The sequence below is a fragment of the Python bivittatus genome, unplaced genomic scaffold, assembly GCF_059951505.1.
Source record: "Python bivittatus isolate LINGU-HERP-01145 unplaced genomic scaffold, Pbiv_v1 ctg000580_np1212, whole genome shotgun sequence".
NCBI lineage: Eukaryota > Metazoa > Chordata > Lepidosauria > Squamata > Pythonidae > Python > Python bivittatus.
This window is the reverse complement of record NW_028277087.1, coordinates 9,472,344-9,488,324: the sequence shown is the minus strand read 5'-3', so window position 1 is coordinate 9,488,324 and position 15,981 is coordinate 9,472,344. Positions and strand designations below refer to the sequence as shown.

The 15,981-nt window shown below is 44.8% G+C and overlaps 1 protein-coding gene across 5 annotated transcripts in view; it reads left to right on the top strand.

The window, feature by feature from the left end:
• The first annotated feature begins 239 nt into the window (after positions 1-239).
• PALM (paralemmin) overlaps positions 240-15,981 on the top strand; it is a 75,086-nt gene continuing 59,344 nt past the window's right edge. For 2 of the 5 annotated variants that reach the window (XM_007436817.3, XM_025172279.2), the window contains exon 1: positions 242-553. In XM_007436817.3, the coding sequence (XP_007436879.1) occupies positions 549-553 (5 nt within the window). In that variant the 5' untranslated portion in view covers positions 242-548. Of the gene's footprint in view, positions 554-15,981 lie in introns of all 5 variants that reach the window. The other 3 variants (XM_025172280.2, XM_007436816.3, XM_007436815.3) reach the window with 3 other exon arrangements.

The following is a 15,981-nucleotide window of genomic DNA, read 5'->3' as shown; positions in this document are numbered from 1 at the left end:
CCCGGGGCGCAGCAGGCAGCACAGCCCGCCGCGGCGGGTCGAGGGCAGGGGCGTTGGGGCAGCCGGGCGGCTCCCGCAGCCGTCGCGCCCCGCTCCCTCTGGAGCCTCGCCGGCACTCGCCCCGCCAGGCTCGCCTGTGGAGAAAACACCGGCGACGGCGGGAGACGACCGGCAGGCGGCGCTGTTGCGATGCTGGAGAAAGGCCGGCTGGAGGGGGGGGTTCAACTGCACACGCACGCACGCACACACACACATCCATCCCACACGCGTACATAATACCCAAGGCTTCGCATCCTCGGCTCGCACAGCCCGTCCGCTCGGGACGACAACCAACGCCGGATGGGATGTGGAGTCGTCCGGCGCCGCCGCCGCCGTCACCGCCACCTTCTCTGACGGCCTCTGGAAATCAGAGCTCTTGACAAGGAGGAGGAGGAGGAGGAGAGGAAGATTAATCCCGCTAAACCGCCTCTTCCCCCTCCCTCTTCTTGCACCTTGCAAGCTGCCAGACGGCCGGCAGAAGCCGAGGAAGCACCGCGGAGTCCGGAAAAATGGAGTAAGCGCATCTCTCTTTCTCTCCTTCGCTCCGTCCTTCGGCTCCTGGTCCGCGCCTGGCGGGTGCCTTTTGGCGCCGGAGTCTTCCCACGTCCTCGCTCCGTCTCCCGTGCTGGAGCGGCTCTGCAGCTGCTCCCTCCCAGGATTCCGGGTACCCCTTGGTTGTGGCTGATGGGGCGGGGAGGAGCCGTAGCAAGGTTTGGCCGGGGCAGATCTCTCCGCTCCCCCCCCCCCCCAGCAATGCTGCATTGGCTTCCTGGACTTTAGCCCTGCTGTTTTCTCCACCAACTCCTGCTAAAGGCTGGGGTGGTGGTACACACCCCAGAATGGAAGGAGAGCTGAAAGAAAGGCTGGTCCATTTTCTCAGGGAGTGAGGCTTCATCTCTTTCTCCCAGCCTCTCCCTCTCTCTTTACCTGTTGTTGCAAGCTTTCATATGCCTGTATGTGTTTGCGTGGTAGTGCATGACTGTCTCCACCCAGCCGCCCCCCCCCCAAGCAATGACTCAGGCGATTCTGAGAGATGCACATCGGTGGCTTCAGACAGCCCCCCTTCCCTCCAGTCCAAAATGGAATTGAGTTTTTTGCTGTCTGGGACCGAGGAGGAGACTGTCTTTCAGGGTGGGGTAAGGTGGGCCCATCAATTCAGCCTCCTTCCCTGAGAGAGGGCCCTTCCAAACCAACGGCTTTCATGGGCTCCCCTGGAGCAAAAATAGCAAGCCTTCCCCATTTTTTAATTTTAATTTATCTGGATGCTCTGAGCGAAAGCATCTTTGACAAGGAAGATGCCCTAAAAGCCCCGGATTGACAGAAAACAAAGGAATGGATTTAAGGGAAGGCTTCAGATCAGGGCCTTCCCATAAAAGCCTACTCAGCAAATGGCAAAGCTGCGATCGGGTGCATGCATTTCCATACCTTTGTATTTTATAAAAACCTGCCCCCAAGTTTTGCCTGCCTGTTTCCAATTGGATCTTTTTCCAGCGGGCACACGGGACCACAAAGTTGGCAGGTGAGATGGGCACATTCCTTTAGTCCATCTTGCATTCTTGCCTGAAATCTTTGCTAAAAAGGAATAAAAGGGAAGGGTTTTGACACTTCATTGCCCGCTCTCTGACAAGGGACTGAAAACTGGGCTTTTTTACAGTAGCCTCCACTAGGAATTGCTGGCGCCGGGCAGAATCTCTTGGGAGTCTTCCCAGCTGAGCTGTCTTGGTATCCACATGTGCCAAAGAACAGAATTACACTTCAGCCAGGGGTTTCTTCTAGATTGCTAGAGAAATTGCTGCAGCAAATTGAAATGTCAAGATTCTGTTGTGGACCCTTCCGCTCTGCTGTTTGAATGTTTGTGAGCATTCTGTGGTATGACCAGAATGCAACCCCGGGATTCATAATGGAAGTGGGTGTTGTAGGGGGATAAAAATGCATTGACCTTAATGTACTCCAAAAAGATAAGGATTGAAATGTCATTTAGACTAAAACTGTGCGATAGCCATTTTAAGGAAAGTTCAGTTCTTCTTCACGAACAGCCGCGTTCTTGGGGTAACCTGGCTTTGAAAGGTTTCAAACTTCACTGGAGCCTGGTTTTAGGCTGACGTTTTTATCTTTTGTGGAGTTTATCTGACTTGTGGGAAAGCAGATGGGCAAAGCAGGGGCTTCCCTGTGCTTTCATTTAAACATTTCGTTTGTCTTTTGGCAGCTAATGGTAAGCATTCAGCTAACGGATTTTTATTCTTCCAGTAGCTATGTAAAACGAACCAGCAACGCTAATAATAATAATTCTCCTCAGTGTATGCATATTAAAATATAGACCCCCCCCCCAGCCAAGAAGAGATTACAATTTGCATTTTACCATGAAGACGTGTATACTGTAGGAAGAAACTAGGCGCCTTCTTTTTAATCTTAGCTTTCCTGTCCTTATTTTGGCGCTTCAGCAAATTAAGGATTTTCTTCTTGGCCTTTTTTTGCACTGGGGAAACACGTTTTGAATTTGGTTCCTCTGCTTCTAGGCATTTTGAACTGAGGTCCTCTGAGGAGCGGCCCTGGAGTCTGAATTGCTGGGTCTTGCTTCACGCACCTGCTCTTGCCTGTCAGCTGTAGCTCTAAGAAGTGCGTTTCTTGGCTTTTCCTTGATTGCACGGTTATCTTTTTTAACTGCATTTACTGCCCACTTGTTTCCCAAAGAACTTGAAGCAGCATCTGAGCACCCATCATTTCATTTCCTCCTTGGGGAAAAATTGGACCTCACCTTCAAGGGGGTGTCTGTGATCCCACTGCCCTTTAAATGGGTATTGTCTCAGATCTCTGTAGAGTTAGCTTGATGGTGCAAGGGGTTGGACTAATCCTGCCTTAGACATGAAGCCAGCTGGCTTCTAGTCTACCACTTGAACCATTACACTAGTGTTTCTCAATCTCAGCGCCTTTAAGAGCTGTGGACTTCAACTCCCAGAATTCTGGCTGGGGAATTCTGGGAGTTGAAGTCCACAGCTCTTAAAGGTGCTGAGATTGAGAAACACTGCATTACACCAAACTGGCTCTCACGCTAACGCTACAGAGGTCTGAGGCAACACCCATTTTAAGAGCAGTGGGACCGCAGACACCCCTTTTGAAAAGGAGCCCCAATTTTTCGTTTCCTCACAGCCCTAAGAAGAAGGTGAACCATGTGTTAGTATGGGTGTATGTGTGGTGTGTGAGAGAGAGACTGTGTTTGTGGGTGTAAGACTGTTAGTATCTAATCTCTCTGATGGTGTTCGTGTGGGTAAGGCTGTGACAAATTAAGCTCCTGACAGGACCATCATCAGCTTCCACCACAGCTTAATTTGAGCACAATCTAAAACTTAGTCCCACGAGATGGAGAATTGTATACAGTATGTTGTCAGCTCACGGAGCGCTTTACAAGACCCAACTTCTTTGTAAATACGTACAAGCATCAGTGACCTTCCTAAACCTCCACTATCTCAAAATTTAGTCTGAAACTAAGTAAACCTTGCCAGATCATAGTCCTTTACAGGGAGTAGCCAAAACTGATAACCTAAAATAATTTGAACTCTTCAATCAAAGCAGAACTTTTTTTTTTTGCAAATGAAACATTTCCCCTGTATTGCGAAGCATCTCTGGAGGTGACACTCAAAATTGAAAGACTAAATCAGGTAATAATAACAATAATAATAGCACTGTTGCTGCTATTACTGCTACTGTCACTACTGTTATTGAGAGTAGAAATTTTGAAAGTGGACCAGAGCATGAGAATTAATCAACTGCCTTCTTCCTTGCTGTGATGAGCAACAATGCTAGAGCGCTTCCTCAAGCTAGAAAAACTTTGCAAAAGATTATTCCTTCTTGCCACAACCCTTCCCACATCTTGGCCAGTTGTCATTCCCCAAACTTTGCACAACAGATTGCAGAATAATAATTTTGACTCCATTAAGTAACTCAAGATGTGGCCAGGATGTGGATCAAATTAATTTAAAAATGGATGAGCAGACTGTTCTGAAGAGTTATTATGTAAAAATCAGTAAGGGTCTGGTGGCACCTTGTCAGACTAACAAATTTTATTAAAAGGCACAAGCTTTTGTGAGCTTCCACAAAAGCTTATACCTTTTAATAAAAATTGTTAGTCAGAAACGGTACTATTAGATAGATTTTTTTTCTACCATAGACTAATACAACCTACAATGTTTCCAATGCGAAGCAGTTATTAAAGCGTATCTCTAGGACAAGAAGTATTCAGTCTTTGCATATGAGATGCATACTCAGAGATCTTGGCTGAAAACAGAAAGCTGACTAATGCAGATTTTTGATCTGGTTCAGTTGTTGGCAAAATGTTTAGCTAAGTTTATTAGTGCTCAATACCCTTGAATGTTAAATGGAGCCTCCCTATTCAGTAACAGTTTAGCTCTGAATACCACAAGCAGTGGAGATGTATGGATGGAACTTCTTAGAAGCATCTAATTGGCCACTGTGGGAAAAAAGATGGTCAGATTCACCCACACTCTTTTGTCTTCTGAGATCTGTCTTCCATGTCAACAACTATCAATCAGGTTATCTGTATGGAACTTCTGTTCAGAAGTCCAGAGCAGTCTACCTTGGAATAGAATGTCATTTATTGTAGGTTGTACAATGGGTCTTCATACCCCCCCCCCCAAAATTTCTGGTTGGCCATTGGGGGGATTAGGAATGAGGAAGAGATTAATTTAGTTCACAAAGGAAGACATGAAACAAAACTTAGTTATCATCTGAAATTTGCAATTCCCTGAATTTTGCAGTATTGTTCACAAATAATAATAAAGAATGTAAATTAGGGAACAGTTTATTGAAAAATGCATGTGTTTGTTAAAACAATGTAGGAGAAATGCATTAGTAGATTCCCCCCCCTCCAAAAAAGACCCACATTGTGTATAATAGGCAAACTTAGAAACAATGCTGTGATGTATATCACTGGAGAAATGTGCACCAAAATACTTAACTAATTTTAGTGCCAACTTCTTTTTAAAAAATCAAATAAAATTTGACAAAGTCACAACAATGAAACACACAAAAAACTGGACGTATTCATAGAAATGAGGAACAAAGAGAAACTAAAACAGACAGATTTACCTGTTCTCAGTGGAAACAGAAAGACACAGTTTAAAATTGACTTTAGTCTGATTCCCAAACAGAGCCTTTACATTTTCCCATTGTCTGGCTCAGTGAGTTAGAGATAAGGCAGGATGATGGCTAAGGAGGGTTTTTTTCACATCTTTTCATTTCACGTTTTTGGCTTGTCTCCATCAAGGCATCGGCAGCACCTAAGGCTGTTGATCATTTTTCATCATTTTTCAGGTAGTCACTCTCCCATATTATAATTGTGGAGTTGTTATTTATATGCAATAGATTTTTGCATAGGGGAGTTGACTGGGAGTCAGACGCAGGGAAAGAATGGGGAAAAAGTCCAGAATCTCTCTTCCTCTGCTTCTCCTCCCAATCCCATGGGGTATGCCAATCTATTTTGAGAGCAGTGGAGCAACTGTAAGGTAAACAGGGCATTACATTGCAACATCAGAGAGGCTTCTATGCCTCAAACCATAACACAGCATCTTCAGTTGGGTACCTCCCAAATGTGTTGGACTACAAAACCAGTAATCCACTAATTGAGTTGTCTAATGCATCTAGAGGACACACAGTGGGGATAACTGCATTACCAGCAGCTCCTTTGAAAAAAACACAGGAGCAGGAAGCAATTGAAAGCATTGGCAACTCTGCCATTGCAGAGAAAAGCAAGCTGCGGGAAAAACATTGAAATGGAAGCGTTAATGCTGCCATTCTCTCAAATGCTCTCGGTCGTAATATTAACGGTATGGCTCTAATGACAAAACAGACAGTAAAAGGGAGTTGTTATCACCTTTTTTGCTCTTCTTTAGGCTGTTTGGCTAGATCCCATAGTATGACAGCCAAAATAAATAAATAAATAAATAAATAAATAAACTTTTTTAAAAAAAACATGGCTCCCAAATTGCAAGATGTTGGCATTCTCACTTGAAATACAATCATAGAGTTGCTCGATGAAGGAGCATACAAACAAGATAAATAAATACAATTTCATGACATTTCTTGGGAGAACATCAACATCTTGTGTAATTTGGCAATCTCATGAGTCTGCAGTCATGCTTTAAAAATATAATTTTGGTTTCTTAGGGATACAGAGTTGTGCCTGCTGTAGTACCCTCAGATCTCACTCTGCAGACCTTAGACCAGTTTTCTCAACCTTGGCAACTTGAAGATGGGTGGACTTCAACTCCCAGAATTCCCCAGCCAGCAAGGCTGGCTGGGGAATTCTGGGAATTGAAATCCACCTATCTTAAAGTCGCCAAGGTTGAGAAACACTGCCTTAGAAGGAGGACTCTTTTATATCCTTAGCCTCATTGGCCATGGTGATGGAGCTTCTCTGTTCAGAAGGAGTATACCTCCAAATGGCAGCTGCTGAACGAGGGGCAAACAAGTGGGTGAAGCCTTTGCATTTTTAACTTTTATGCATGACTTTGGAGATCTTTGGGGCTGCAAACAGGTATAAAAAAAACCCGGTACATAAACATATACAAAAACATAAACTTATAATTACAAAACTAAACATCTAACTTAAAAAAAGAGAGACAATCCGCAGATCATCCACTTATGTCCTTCACTTTCCTCATGGATTCATTAACCATTTCTTATTCTTTTATACCATTGTAGTCACTATTTACATTTTCCATTATCTCCCCTTATTTAATCTATAAAACCCTTTATCATCCGGCTATTTTCTCTACTTCTGTAATATAATCCATAAACAGACTCCCATCTTTAATAAAAGCCTCTGTAGATTTCTCTCTGGCAGCGTTGTGTCTCTCCATGCATGGTGAGGTGGGGCTAAATGACCTTTCTACCCCCCTTTAACCACATGATTCTAGAGTCCAGAAGGCTGAAAAGGAGACCTACTTATTAGCTAGCCAGCCGGAGGACTGTGACTGACCCATCTCGACTGCTGATCTGGTCACGCTCAATGTGGGTCTCCTCCAAAGTTGCTGAAGCAGTATATTTGCACTTGCAAGTCAGTTTAGGTAACTGAGAACTCACTTCTGGGCTGCAGAGTTGCAATCCCTGTGCTGTGGCTTTCCCTGATCATAGCAGTGAGGGTGTGCAGTCATTTAATTTTGCATCCTGATCCCTTTTAATTCTGCACCCCGATCCCAAATGTTCCTTAATCCCACCAAATGCCTGACAGCTGCCAAGGAGCATAGAGGCATCTCACTGAATCTTTAAAACAGCTCTGCAAAGTAAGTTAGGCCAGTGTTTCTCAAACTTAGCAATTTTAAGAGGTGAGGACTTCAACTCCAGGAATTCCCCAGCCATACATCTTAAAGTTACCAAGTTTGAGAAATGCTGAGTTAGTCTGAAAGAAAGAGTCATGGCAAGGGGCATTTGCAGCACAGTCTCATGAATATTTACCTGGGAGTAAGTGAAGTTCTGCTGTGCTCAACAGGGCTTGCACCCTTAGAAGTGTACGTTCTCTATATACACACTGAATGGCTGCCAGGTGATACAGGCATTTGGACTGATCCAGTAACAAATCCAGATAGGATTATTCGTAATTATCTAGCTATGAGACCTAGTCTGAACTCCTGTGTCCAAAAGCAGTCTACCTCTGACATTATCTGCTTCCTGGAGATAAACAGAGATAAGCTATTAGATTTATGACTTTTTTTTCAAGGCAGCTGAAAATAGCACATGGGACCCACCTCATTTTATCTCATCAACCACTCTGCTGGGTTGGTTACTGACTGGTCCAAGATAAACCAGCAAGCTTCATGCTGAGTGGAAATTTGGAAATTCTGTCTCCCGGCTGTTTAATTACATACAGATTCTTGCTTGCTTGCTTGTTCTAAAAACTTCAGGCTGACCAGAGCAGAAAAATAAGATGCTGTATTAGGTGATGAAACTTTTGACTGAGCTACCTATACTGAGCCCCCTATATTGGCTAATACCGAGCATCCACATACAGAGGCAGTTTACCTCTGCTCAGTATCAAACACAAGGCAATATATACATGCTTGTGTTGGAGGCAGGTGGGGAGCAACACAGATTCCCTTTGGGGGTTCAGCAGATCGGATCTCACGCATCCCCTCATGGCCCCAGTCCCTACGTGATAAGTTAGGTTTTGCTTGATGAGTCAGAAAGAAATACAGATTGTGAGTTGTCAGTTTTTTTCCTAAATCCCCCCCCCCCCCGCCAATTTGGATGTAAATGGCTTTTGTCCTCAGTAACAGGTGTTTAAAGACAGAATCTTGTCCTGCATGAATGCTCCTTTATTAGCCATCTTGGACAGTAATTGTTGATAGACTTAACAAAATGGAAGCCTTCTTGGATCAAGCAAATATCTAGCCAGTCTAGCATCTTGACTCCAATGGCAACCAGCTAGATGCCTCCAGGAATTTTGCAAAAAGGAGCTTCTGTATTAGGTGGTGAAATTTTTGACTGATCCACCTAGGATGTACTCTCTGTGAATATAGGGGGTGAAATGCGACTGGAACAGCCTGTCTTCTCCATGGACTCGTTTTGTCTTTTATCGTAGGCTCTGTAAGCAAAGCAGACCTCTGGCCATAATTTCCTCTTGTGGCAGAGAATTGAAGAGCTTAATGACACTTGCTGTTTGTTCTGTTTATAACAGTCTTCTTTTGTCTGATGCCTTCCAGATGTGGTTGGGCTGCAAAATTCCCAGTCAAAGTAGCCCACCATAATGCTAAATGGGAAATTCTCACCAGGCATTAGGTTGCAGACAGTTGGTGGGAAAAGATATAAGGGGATCGAAGTGGACACCCACCCAGTCAGATGCATCCTCCTTGCTTTATGCTATGAATATTCAACTGAACTGACTCTTTGGTTACAAGCCCTAAACTGTTAGGAGTAGTAGGCACACTGTTGAAGAAAAAGGGGAAGGCATGCAATCTCTGTCATTACAGGTAGTCCTCATTTAGCGACTGCCTTGTTTAACGACTGTTTGCAGTTACAACAGTGATGAAAAAGTAACTTTATCACCAATCCTCACATTTCCGACCTTCACAGTTGTGTAAAGCAAAGGAAAGCTGAAGTAAGATCATAAGCACAGTCCCAGTTTCACTTAGCAACTGCTTTGCTTAATGACCACGTTTACGGTCCCAATTGTGGTAGCTAAACGAGGACTTCCTGTGTTTTCAAGTTCCTTTATGTTGTGGATCTTGAAAGCCTTGTTATCATCTCGCCATCAATCATTCCTTGCTTTCACAGCTCCTGCTCTGAAACAAAGCCTGTATTTAACACAGCTCTTTCTAGCCCCAGGGTGATTTTTTTTTTCTCCTTCAGGACGCTCTGTAATCAGTGGAAGGAAAAAAAGAATAAAGAGGAGGAGCGCAAGCAAGCAATTGGCTTTCAAAGTGCTAAGGATGTGCATTAAAAGGAAGGCAGGGTTGAGAAGAGCGATGGCAAGGCCAGGGGAAAATGGACGGCATGCATATTTGATGAAAAAGGCTGTTTAGAGAAGAGGAAGTCAGGTTCCCCCTCCTTCCAGCCTCTCTCCAAGACTTTTAGTAACATCATATCCTTTTGTGGCTGAGCAATCTCTGTTTAGGAATCTTTCCCACTTGCCCCACTGATAAAAGCTATGGAGGTATTTATGAATGAACGAGGCCTCTACCAACACACCCCACCCCTTGAATAATCCAGCCCCAGGCAGGGAATCTTTAACAGGAGGGGCTCTATCTGGAGCATGTCCAGAAGATATTCTTGAGTAAATGGACTTCAGGGTAGGGCAGTACAGCCATAGGTTACCGTTGGCTGCCAGATCAGTGCTAGAAGATTGGAACCATGTGTTAACGCTGGAAAAGCAGCTGAGCTCTTCAAAGCTTATCTTCCCAGTAGCTTCCTTAATACAGGTAGTCCTTGTTTAGTGAACACTTGTTCAGCGACTGTTCAAAGTTAAAATGGCTCTGAAAAAGGAGATTTACAACTGGTCCTTGAATTTGTGGCTGTCGCAGCATCCCTGCGGTCACATGATTGTGATTCGGGCTCTTGGCAACCAGTGCTCATTTATGATGGTCGCAGCATCCTGCAGTCATGTCATCGCCTTTTGCGACCTTCACAGCCGGCTTACCTCAAGCAGAGTCAATGGGGAAGCCAGCAAGAGGGTACTAGTCAAGGTCATGTGATGTCACGCTTAATGACTGTGTGGGATTCACTTAATGGTCACAGCTGGAACTGCCTTCGTAAGTTGATGTGGTCATGTGATATTTCACTTTATGACCGTGTCTCTTAGCGATGGAGTTGCCAGTCCCAATTATGGTCATTAACCAAGGTCCACCTGTACCATATATGGATATTTCCAAGTTCCATCAATGTCTTCCAGATTAAAGTCAATGCGTCAGTGGATTGCACCTGTTTTATATAGTTGTTTGAGTCTGTTCTTTGTGCAAAGTCTGTGCTTTGATCCTTAGAGAAGAAAAATAAAACCACTTATCCTACATCTCGTTCCTAAATTAGTATGGACGCTTCAGCAGCAGCAATGAGCTCCTATCTAGTGTGGTCACACTAGTAAATAAAACAATCAGGGCAAAAACCAATTTCACAAAGGTAGCAAAAGCAATGCAGTCTGTTCTTGAGAATATAAACCTTGCCAAATCAGATCAGAATGGACCTACTGTATTTAGTCCTAGTCTCTGTGAAAGACACTGGCAGGTTGTACATGAGGCAGATCCCCGCTCGCTCTCTCTCTCTCTCTCTCTCTCTCTCTCTCTCTCTCTCTCTCTCACTCTCTCTCCCCCTCCCCCTCCCTCCCTCCCTCCCTCCCTCTCAGGGATATCCTGTCTCTCAACAACACCATTGAGGCTCCATTGAAATATCATAGAATCACGGGGGACCTTAGAAGGGACCTTAGAGGTCCTCTAATCCAGCCCCTTGCCCAGGGCAGGAATTCTCAGAACATCCCAGTCAAATGGCTGTCTGATCTTTGCTTGAAAGCCTCCAGTGATGGAGCCCCCATGACCCCAAGAGCAGGCTGTTCCACTGCCTAATAGCTCTCATGATCAGGAGATTCCTCCTTACAGTACTTTGAGTTTGGATCTCCCTTTGTAAAACCTCCACTTGTTAGTTCTTCTCCTACCCTTAGGAGTTATAGAGAATAAACCCACACCCTCTTCCCTGGGACAGCCCTTCAAGTATTGGAAGACTGCTGCTGTGACTCCCCTTCGCCTTCTCTTCTTTAGGCTAATCATACCTAGTTCCTTTAACTGTTCTTCATAGGATTGAGCCTCCAAGACCCTCACCATCTTTGTCACTCCGTCCAGTTCCTCAGCATCCTTGTATCGTGGTGACCAAAACTGGATGTAACATTCCAGATGCTGTTTGTCCACTTAATCCAACATCCAGATTATCATAGGGAGTGCAGGAAGGTAACAGTCTTTCCCTGTTGTCATCTCCCAGACATGAAAGTAGTATTTTCTTCCTCTGTTTTTTGGGAAGTAGGTTGCTATTATAAGATTCCATCCTATTTTCATTAGTAGCTCAGAGCTCTTGATAGATCTGTCCCCAACAAATATATAGAAGAAGAAACAATATATCTAGCCCGAAGGTAAACAGTCTGAGGGGGCAGGGCCTTTCCCCCCATTTTTCCTGCCACCTGAGAGTCTTAGTAGCAATTTAAATAGAATCGGTGGGGCCACTCTTTTTTGCCCTTTCTAGATTGGGTTTCAATAGAAGCAAATATGTGTAGCTCAGGGTTGAACTGTGGAGTCCTTGGGGTTCTCTGAGCTTGGTTTTTTTCTTGCAGACGTTTTGTTACCTGGCTAGGCAACATCTTCAGTGCTACTGAAGATGTTATCTAGCACTGAAGATGTTACCTAGCCAGGTAACCAAATGTTTGCAAGAAAACAACCAAGCTCAGAGAACCCCAAGGACTCCACAATATTGGGTTTAATTTAGCACAAGGAGCTTGAAAACAAATAATTGGTCCATTGCCCCTAAACACTGCAGTTTAGATATTCAGTTAAAAGTGACTGAGGGAAGTGGGTGGATGTAGAGAGGCAGGAGGAGAGATGCTGTTTTCATCTGTGGCAAGCAAGAGCATTATGTTACTTTTAATGAAAGACCGAGTGCTTTCGGGTCACAAAGGGCAGATGCACGAACTCGCCCCATAACGTTAGCTAAGCGTGTCATCCAAAACTAAGTGGGTCAGGCTGCAACGTCTCCAGAGCTGGCGTTCTGGTGCAACAGGGTGGGAATAGGCTGTTCCCAGGAAAAACGGCAGAAGAGGGCCAGCAGGAGCCAGGCTACTTTGGAAGGCCGCAAGAGCATTGAAAAAATTGTTTGCAGCCACAGCAGGGCAAACAAACATTGTTGTTCTGTATCATGGATGTGGAGGCAAAGGGTCACTTGACCTTTCCTTTAGAACATGGGGGAAAAAAATAACAGCCCACATCAGCACTGGGGAAAATATTTCTCTTGTCAGCTGAGTAAAACTCTCTGCTTGGGAAAGAGCGAGAGAGGGAGGGAGAAAGCCAACTTGTTCAGGCTTTAGTCACATCGTTGGCTGGCTCAGCTTGGCTTTGCTTTGCATTTGCTTTGCTCCTTCCTTCCCTCCCTCCTCTTCCTTTTCCTTCCTTCCTTCCTTCCTTCCTTCCTTCCTCCCTCCCTCCCTCCCTCAGACTCTTGGCCAGTCTAGACTGCAGAGTCTACTAGTGGGATAGTCCCACTATTGCTGAGCCTGGGAGCTTTGGCCTGCTCTGTCTCCAACCTGCCTCCAATGTCTGTCACTCCTCCTTAGGCAATCTGGAGACCCCCATTCCCCAGGAGCCGCCATGTTTTTGCTGGCCTAGAACTCCACGGCAAAAGGGCTGAGGAACTCAGTCCACTGGACTTACCTCTCCAACGGTCGAGATTCAAAAAGGAACTGCCTCTTCTACGTTTCTGCTCTGGACTCTGCCTCTGAGGGCTGTGAATTTAAAGTTTGTTCAAATGCTTTCTTGACTTGCTCAGGGGAAACAGTTCAGAAAAGAAACAATTTGCTCAAAAGACAAAGGGGGAATTCTCCAATGTTCTTCTTTTTCTCCGATGTTCTTACTGCAATCCAGCAATTCTGACTTTCAGTGTTCCAGTTTTCTGAAACAAATCACTCCCTGGAGCAGCCAAGGGTTGGAATTTTATTTCAAAAATATTTTTATTTATTTACTTTATTTTTATACTGCTTCCTGGATAAACAGGTTCATCTTCCTCATCCCAAAGTAGACTTTGGGATTGGCTGAACCATCTTTGCAACGCTAAACAGAATGATATCTGAATGCCAGACATCTTTCTACATATTCCTGCTACATTAAATCTGTAATAGCACGTGAACTTTTATGATTGATTTCCCATGCCACACTAAGCTACGATTTGTGTAATCATGGTTTACTGAATAAACCCACACAAAAGCTTCAACATCAATCATGTTTTCCATCTCCCCAGGTTTTTCTTTTCCATCTTGTCTGATGAAGCCTTTTGCAGAACTCGGAGGCTTATTCACTATCCGGTGGCCTAATGAAGGGTTTCTAATATGAGTTTTAAATTTCTGAATTTTCATGCTGGCACAGTTACTTCTTTTTTATAACGAGATTAAATTCTTTCCATCTGGAATGCACGTATCTTTTCACCTGAAGCAGCAGCACAATACTCAGGCAAAAAAAAATTGTAACAGGTTGAGCTGTAACACCTCATAGTAGGTGAGACGGGGATGATGGGGTTTGTTTATTGCTCAGGCCAGAAGCTGGGCACCAGGCAGGGTTGGCTCCGTGTACCCCTGCCCCCTGGCCGGTCCCCAAGGTGGAAGCTGGCCAGTTCCATCTCCTCGGGGCAAAGAAACCACTTGGTTGTCATTTATCATGCTGGAGAGCTGGGAGGTGGGTGCTTGGGATGATGTTGCCGTGGTAACGGAGATTAGCCAGGCAACAGGATGCTCTGGGAGAGTGCAGCAGCAAAGGGGAGACTAAGATGAGCCTTGTTTCACAAATAAATATACCCAGAGGTGCAAAACAGGAAGGAGAAGAAGGAAAAAGGTTGGGAATGGGGGTGCTGAACAGCAGCTGGGTCTGGCTAATGGCTGTCCTCCTGCTCAGGTTTTCCTGCTGTCGTTTGGATTTGTAGGGCCTCTGGCTGAGCTTGGTTTCACTACTGGGCGACGGGTGGGATTCAGAGTTATGCCTGTCTTATCCTGCAGGAGCTGTGCTGGGACAAACCGTCATGGGACCTGGGAGCAATGGCAGAGGGGAAAAAACACCAGGCTAGAATCACCTGCTTGTTCTTCTGTTTATTGAGAAGCTGTTGGGAAAAATGAACCCTTAGGAAAGGCCTCAAACTTATACCTAGAGATAGAGCTTCTAATGTAACTGCAATTTAGGTTTTCTGAAATGGATGTTCCTTTATTGTGGTGGCTTCATCTATGCCAGGGTTCCTCAACCTCAGCAACTTTAAGATGGGTGGACTTCAACTCCCAGAATTCCCCAGCTGGGGAATTCTGGGAGTTGAAGTCCACCCATCTTAAAGTTGCTGAGGTTGAGGAACCCTGATCTATGCAACCCTAAGGACAACCTAGGAGTAGAGGCTAATTCCCCTCTTCCATCTTGAAACGCTTAATTACACAGATTTTGTGACGTGACTTCAAGATGGTGTCAACCTTGCCTTCCTCCTTTCTTCCCCAGCACCTCCTTGTTTGCTTGAAAAAGAGTTTTGGAAATCTCCAAAGTGTGCACATTCTCTGTAATCTTTACATTGGCCTTATAAAAGCATTGCCCACTATGGATTTGGGATCTCCTTACCCCCCCATCCCAACCCCCATGGTTAACATTGCTTCTTTGGCTTTGCATATGTGCTGGACAGAGACATTCTCCAGCCTTGTAAAACTGATTTAAGGAGACAGATGCGGGCGGTGTGCCTGTCCCTGCACACTCCATGACATGTTTTCACCTTTGGATCCAAAGAACTGCACAGTTGTATTTTTTAGTAATGAGATAGGCAAGGGTTGTATGTGAATATTCTGCCTTTTACTGTACAACAACCTCTCTCTCCGGCAATCCAGGAGCTCCTGGCTTCCCATGTTTCTAATTTCAATAAAAGGCATCAGAAGGGATCTCTTCCTATGGGGATTTTTCAGTACAGTAGAGTGTCCTGTCCTTAAGAAGCTGTTGGGAAAATATTTTCCTTTCCCCAGGGACCTTTGGAGAAATTGCCAACCCAATTTCTTTGCTCCAACCAGATGGAGAATTTAAAAAGGCTGTTTATGCTCAGCTGTTCTTTCTGTATTGGAGATACACATTTTACAAAAGATAGAGAACCAGAGGTTGGAATTTTGGTTTTGCATTGAAAACCTGGGCCCTGGCCACAGGATAGCCAAGCTCTGGTCCCAAGAATATATGAAATTAAGCAGGACAGTTATGCAGCTCAAGATGAGTTAGGGACTCTCTCACCACCTTCCCTAAGCAGAAATGGTTCTTTAACCTTCTTTTCCAGCCCACCGCTGACTTTCTTCAGATAGCAAGCCATTTCTTACTTTATTTTCTCTCCTCTGCTTGGCTGGAATACTCCAAGTCGCTGGCTCGAAATAAATTTTTACAGCCCCCTTCTGTGAAAGATGTTGACGTTTAGAGCATAAAGTGGGTGGATGGAGTGGAGGGGGTGAGAAGTTTCTCTACCTCACCAGCTTTATTTAAATTAAAAAAAAAAACACACCTGCTGAAAACAGTGGTGGTCAGAAATGTGAATCTCCCTGAGAGTGCCAGAACTTTGGCAGCGATAAGCCTTCCATGATCTCAGTGAGGCAAAGTTCAGTGGAAAAACAATCACAGTTTGGAACAAAACCTTTATGGAGATGGAGAACGCTTGGCTTGGGGTGTGTGTGTGTGTTCTAAACTGCTGACGAATTTT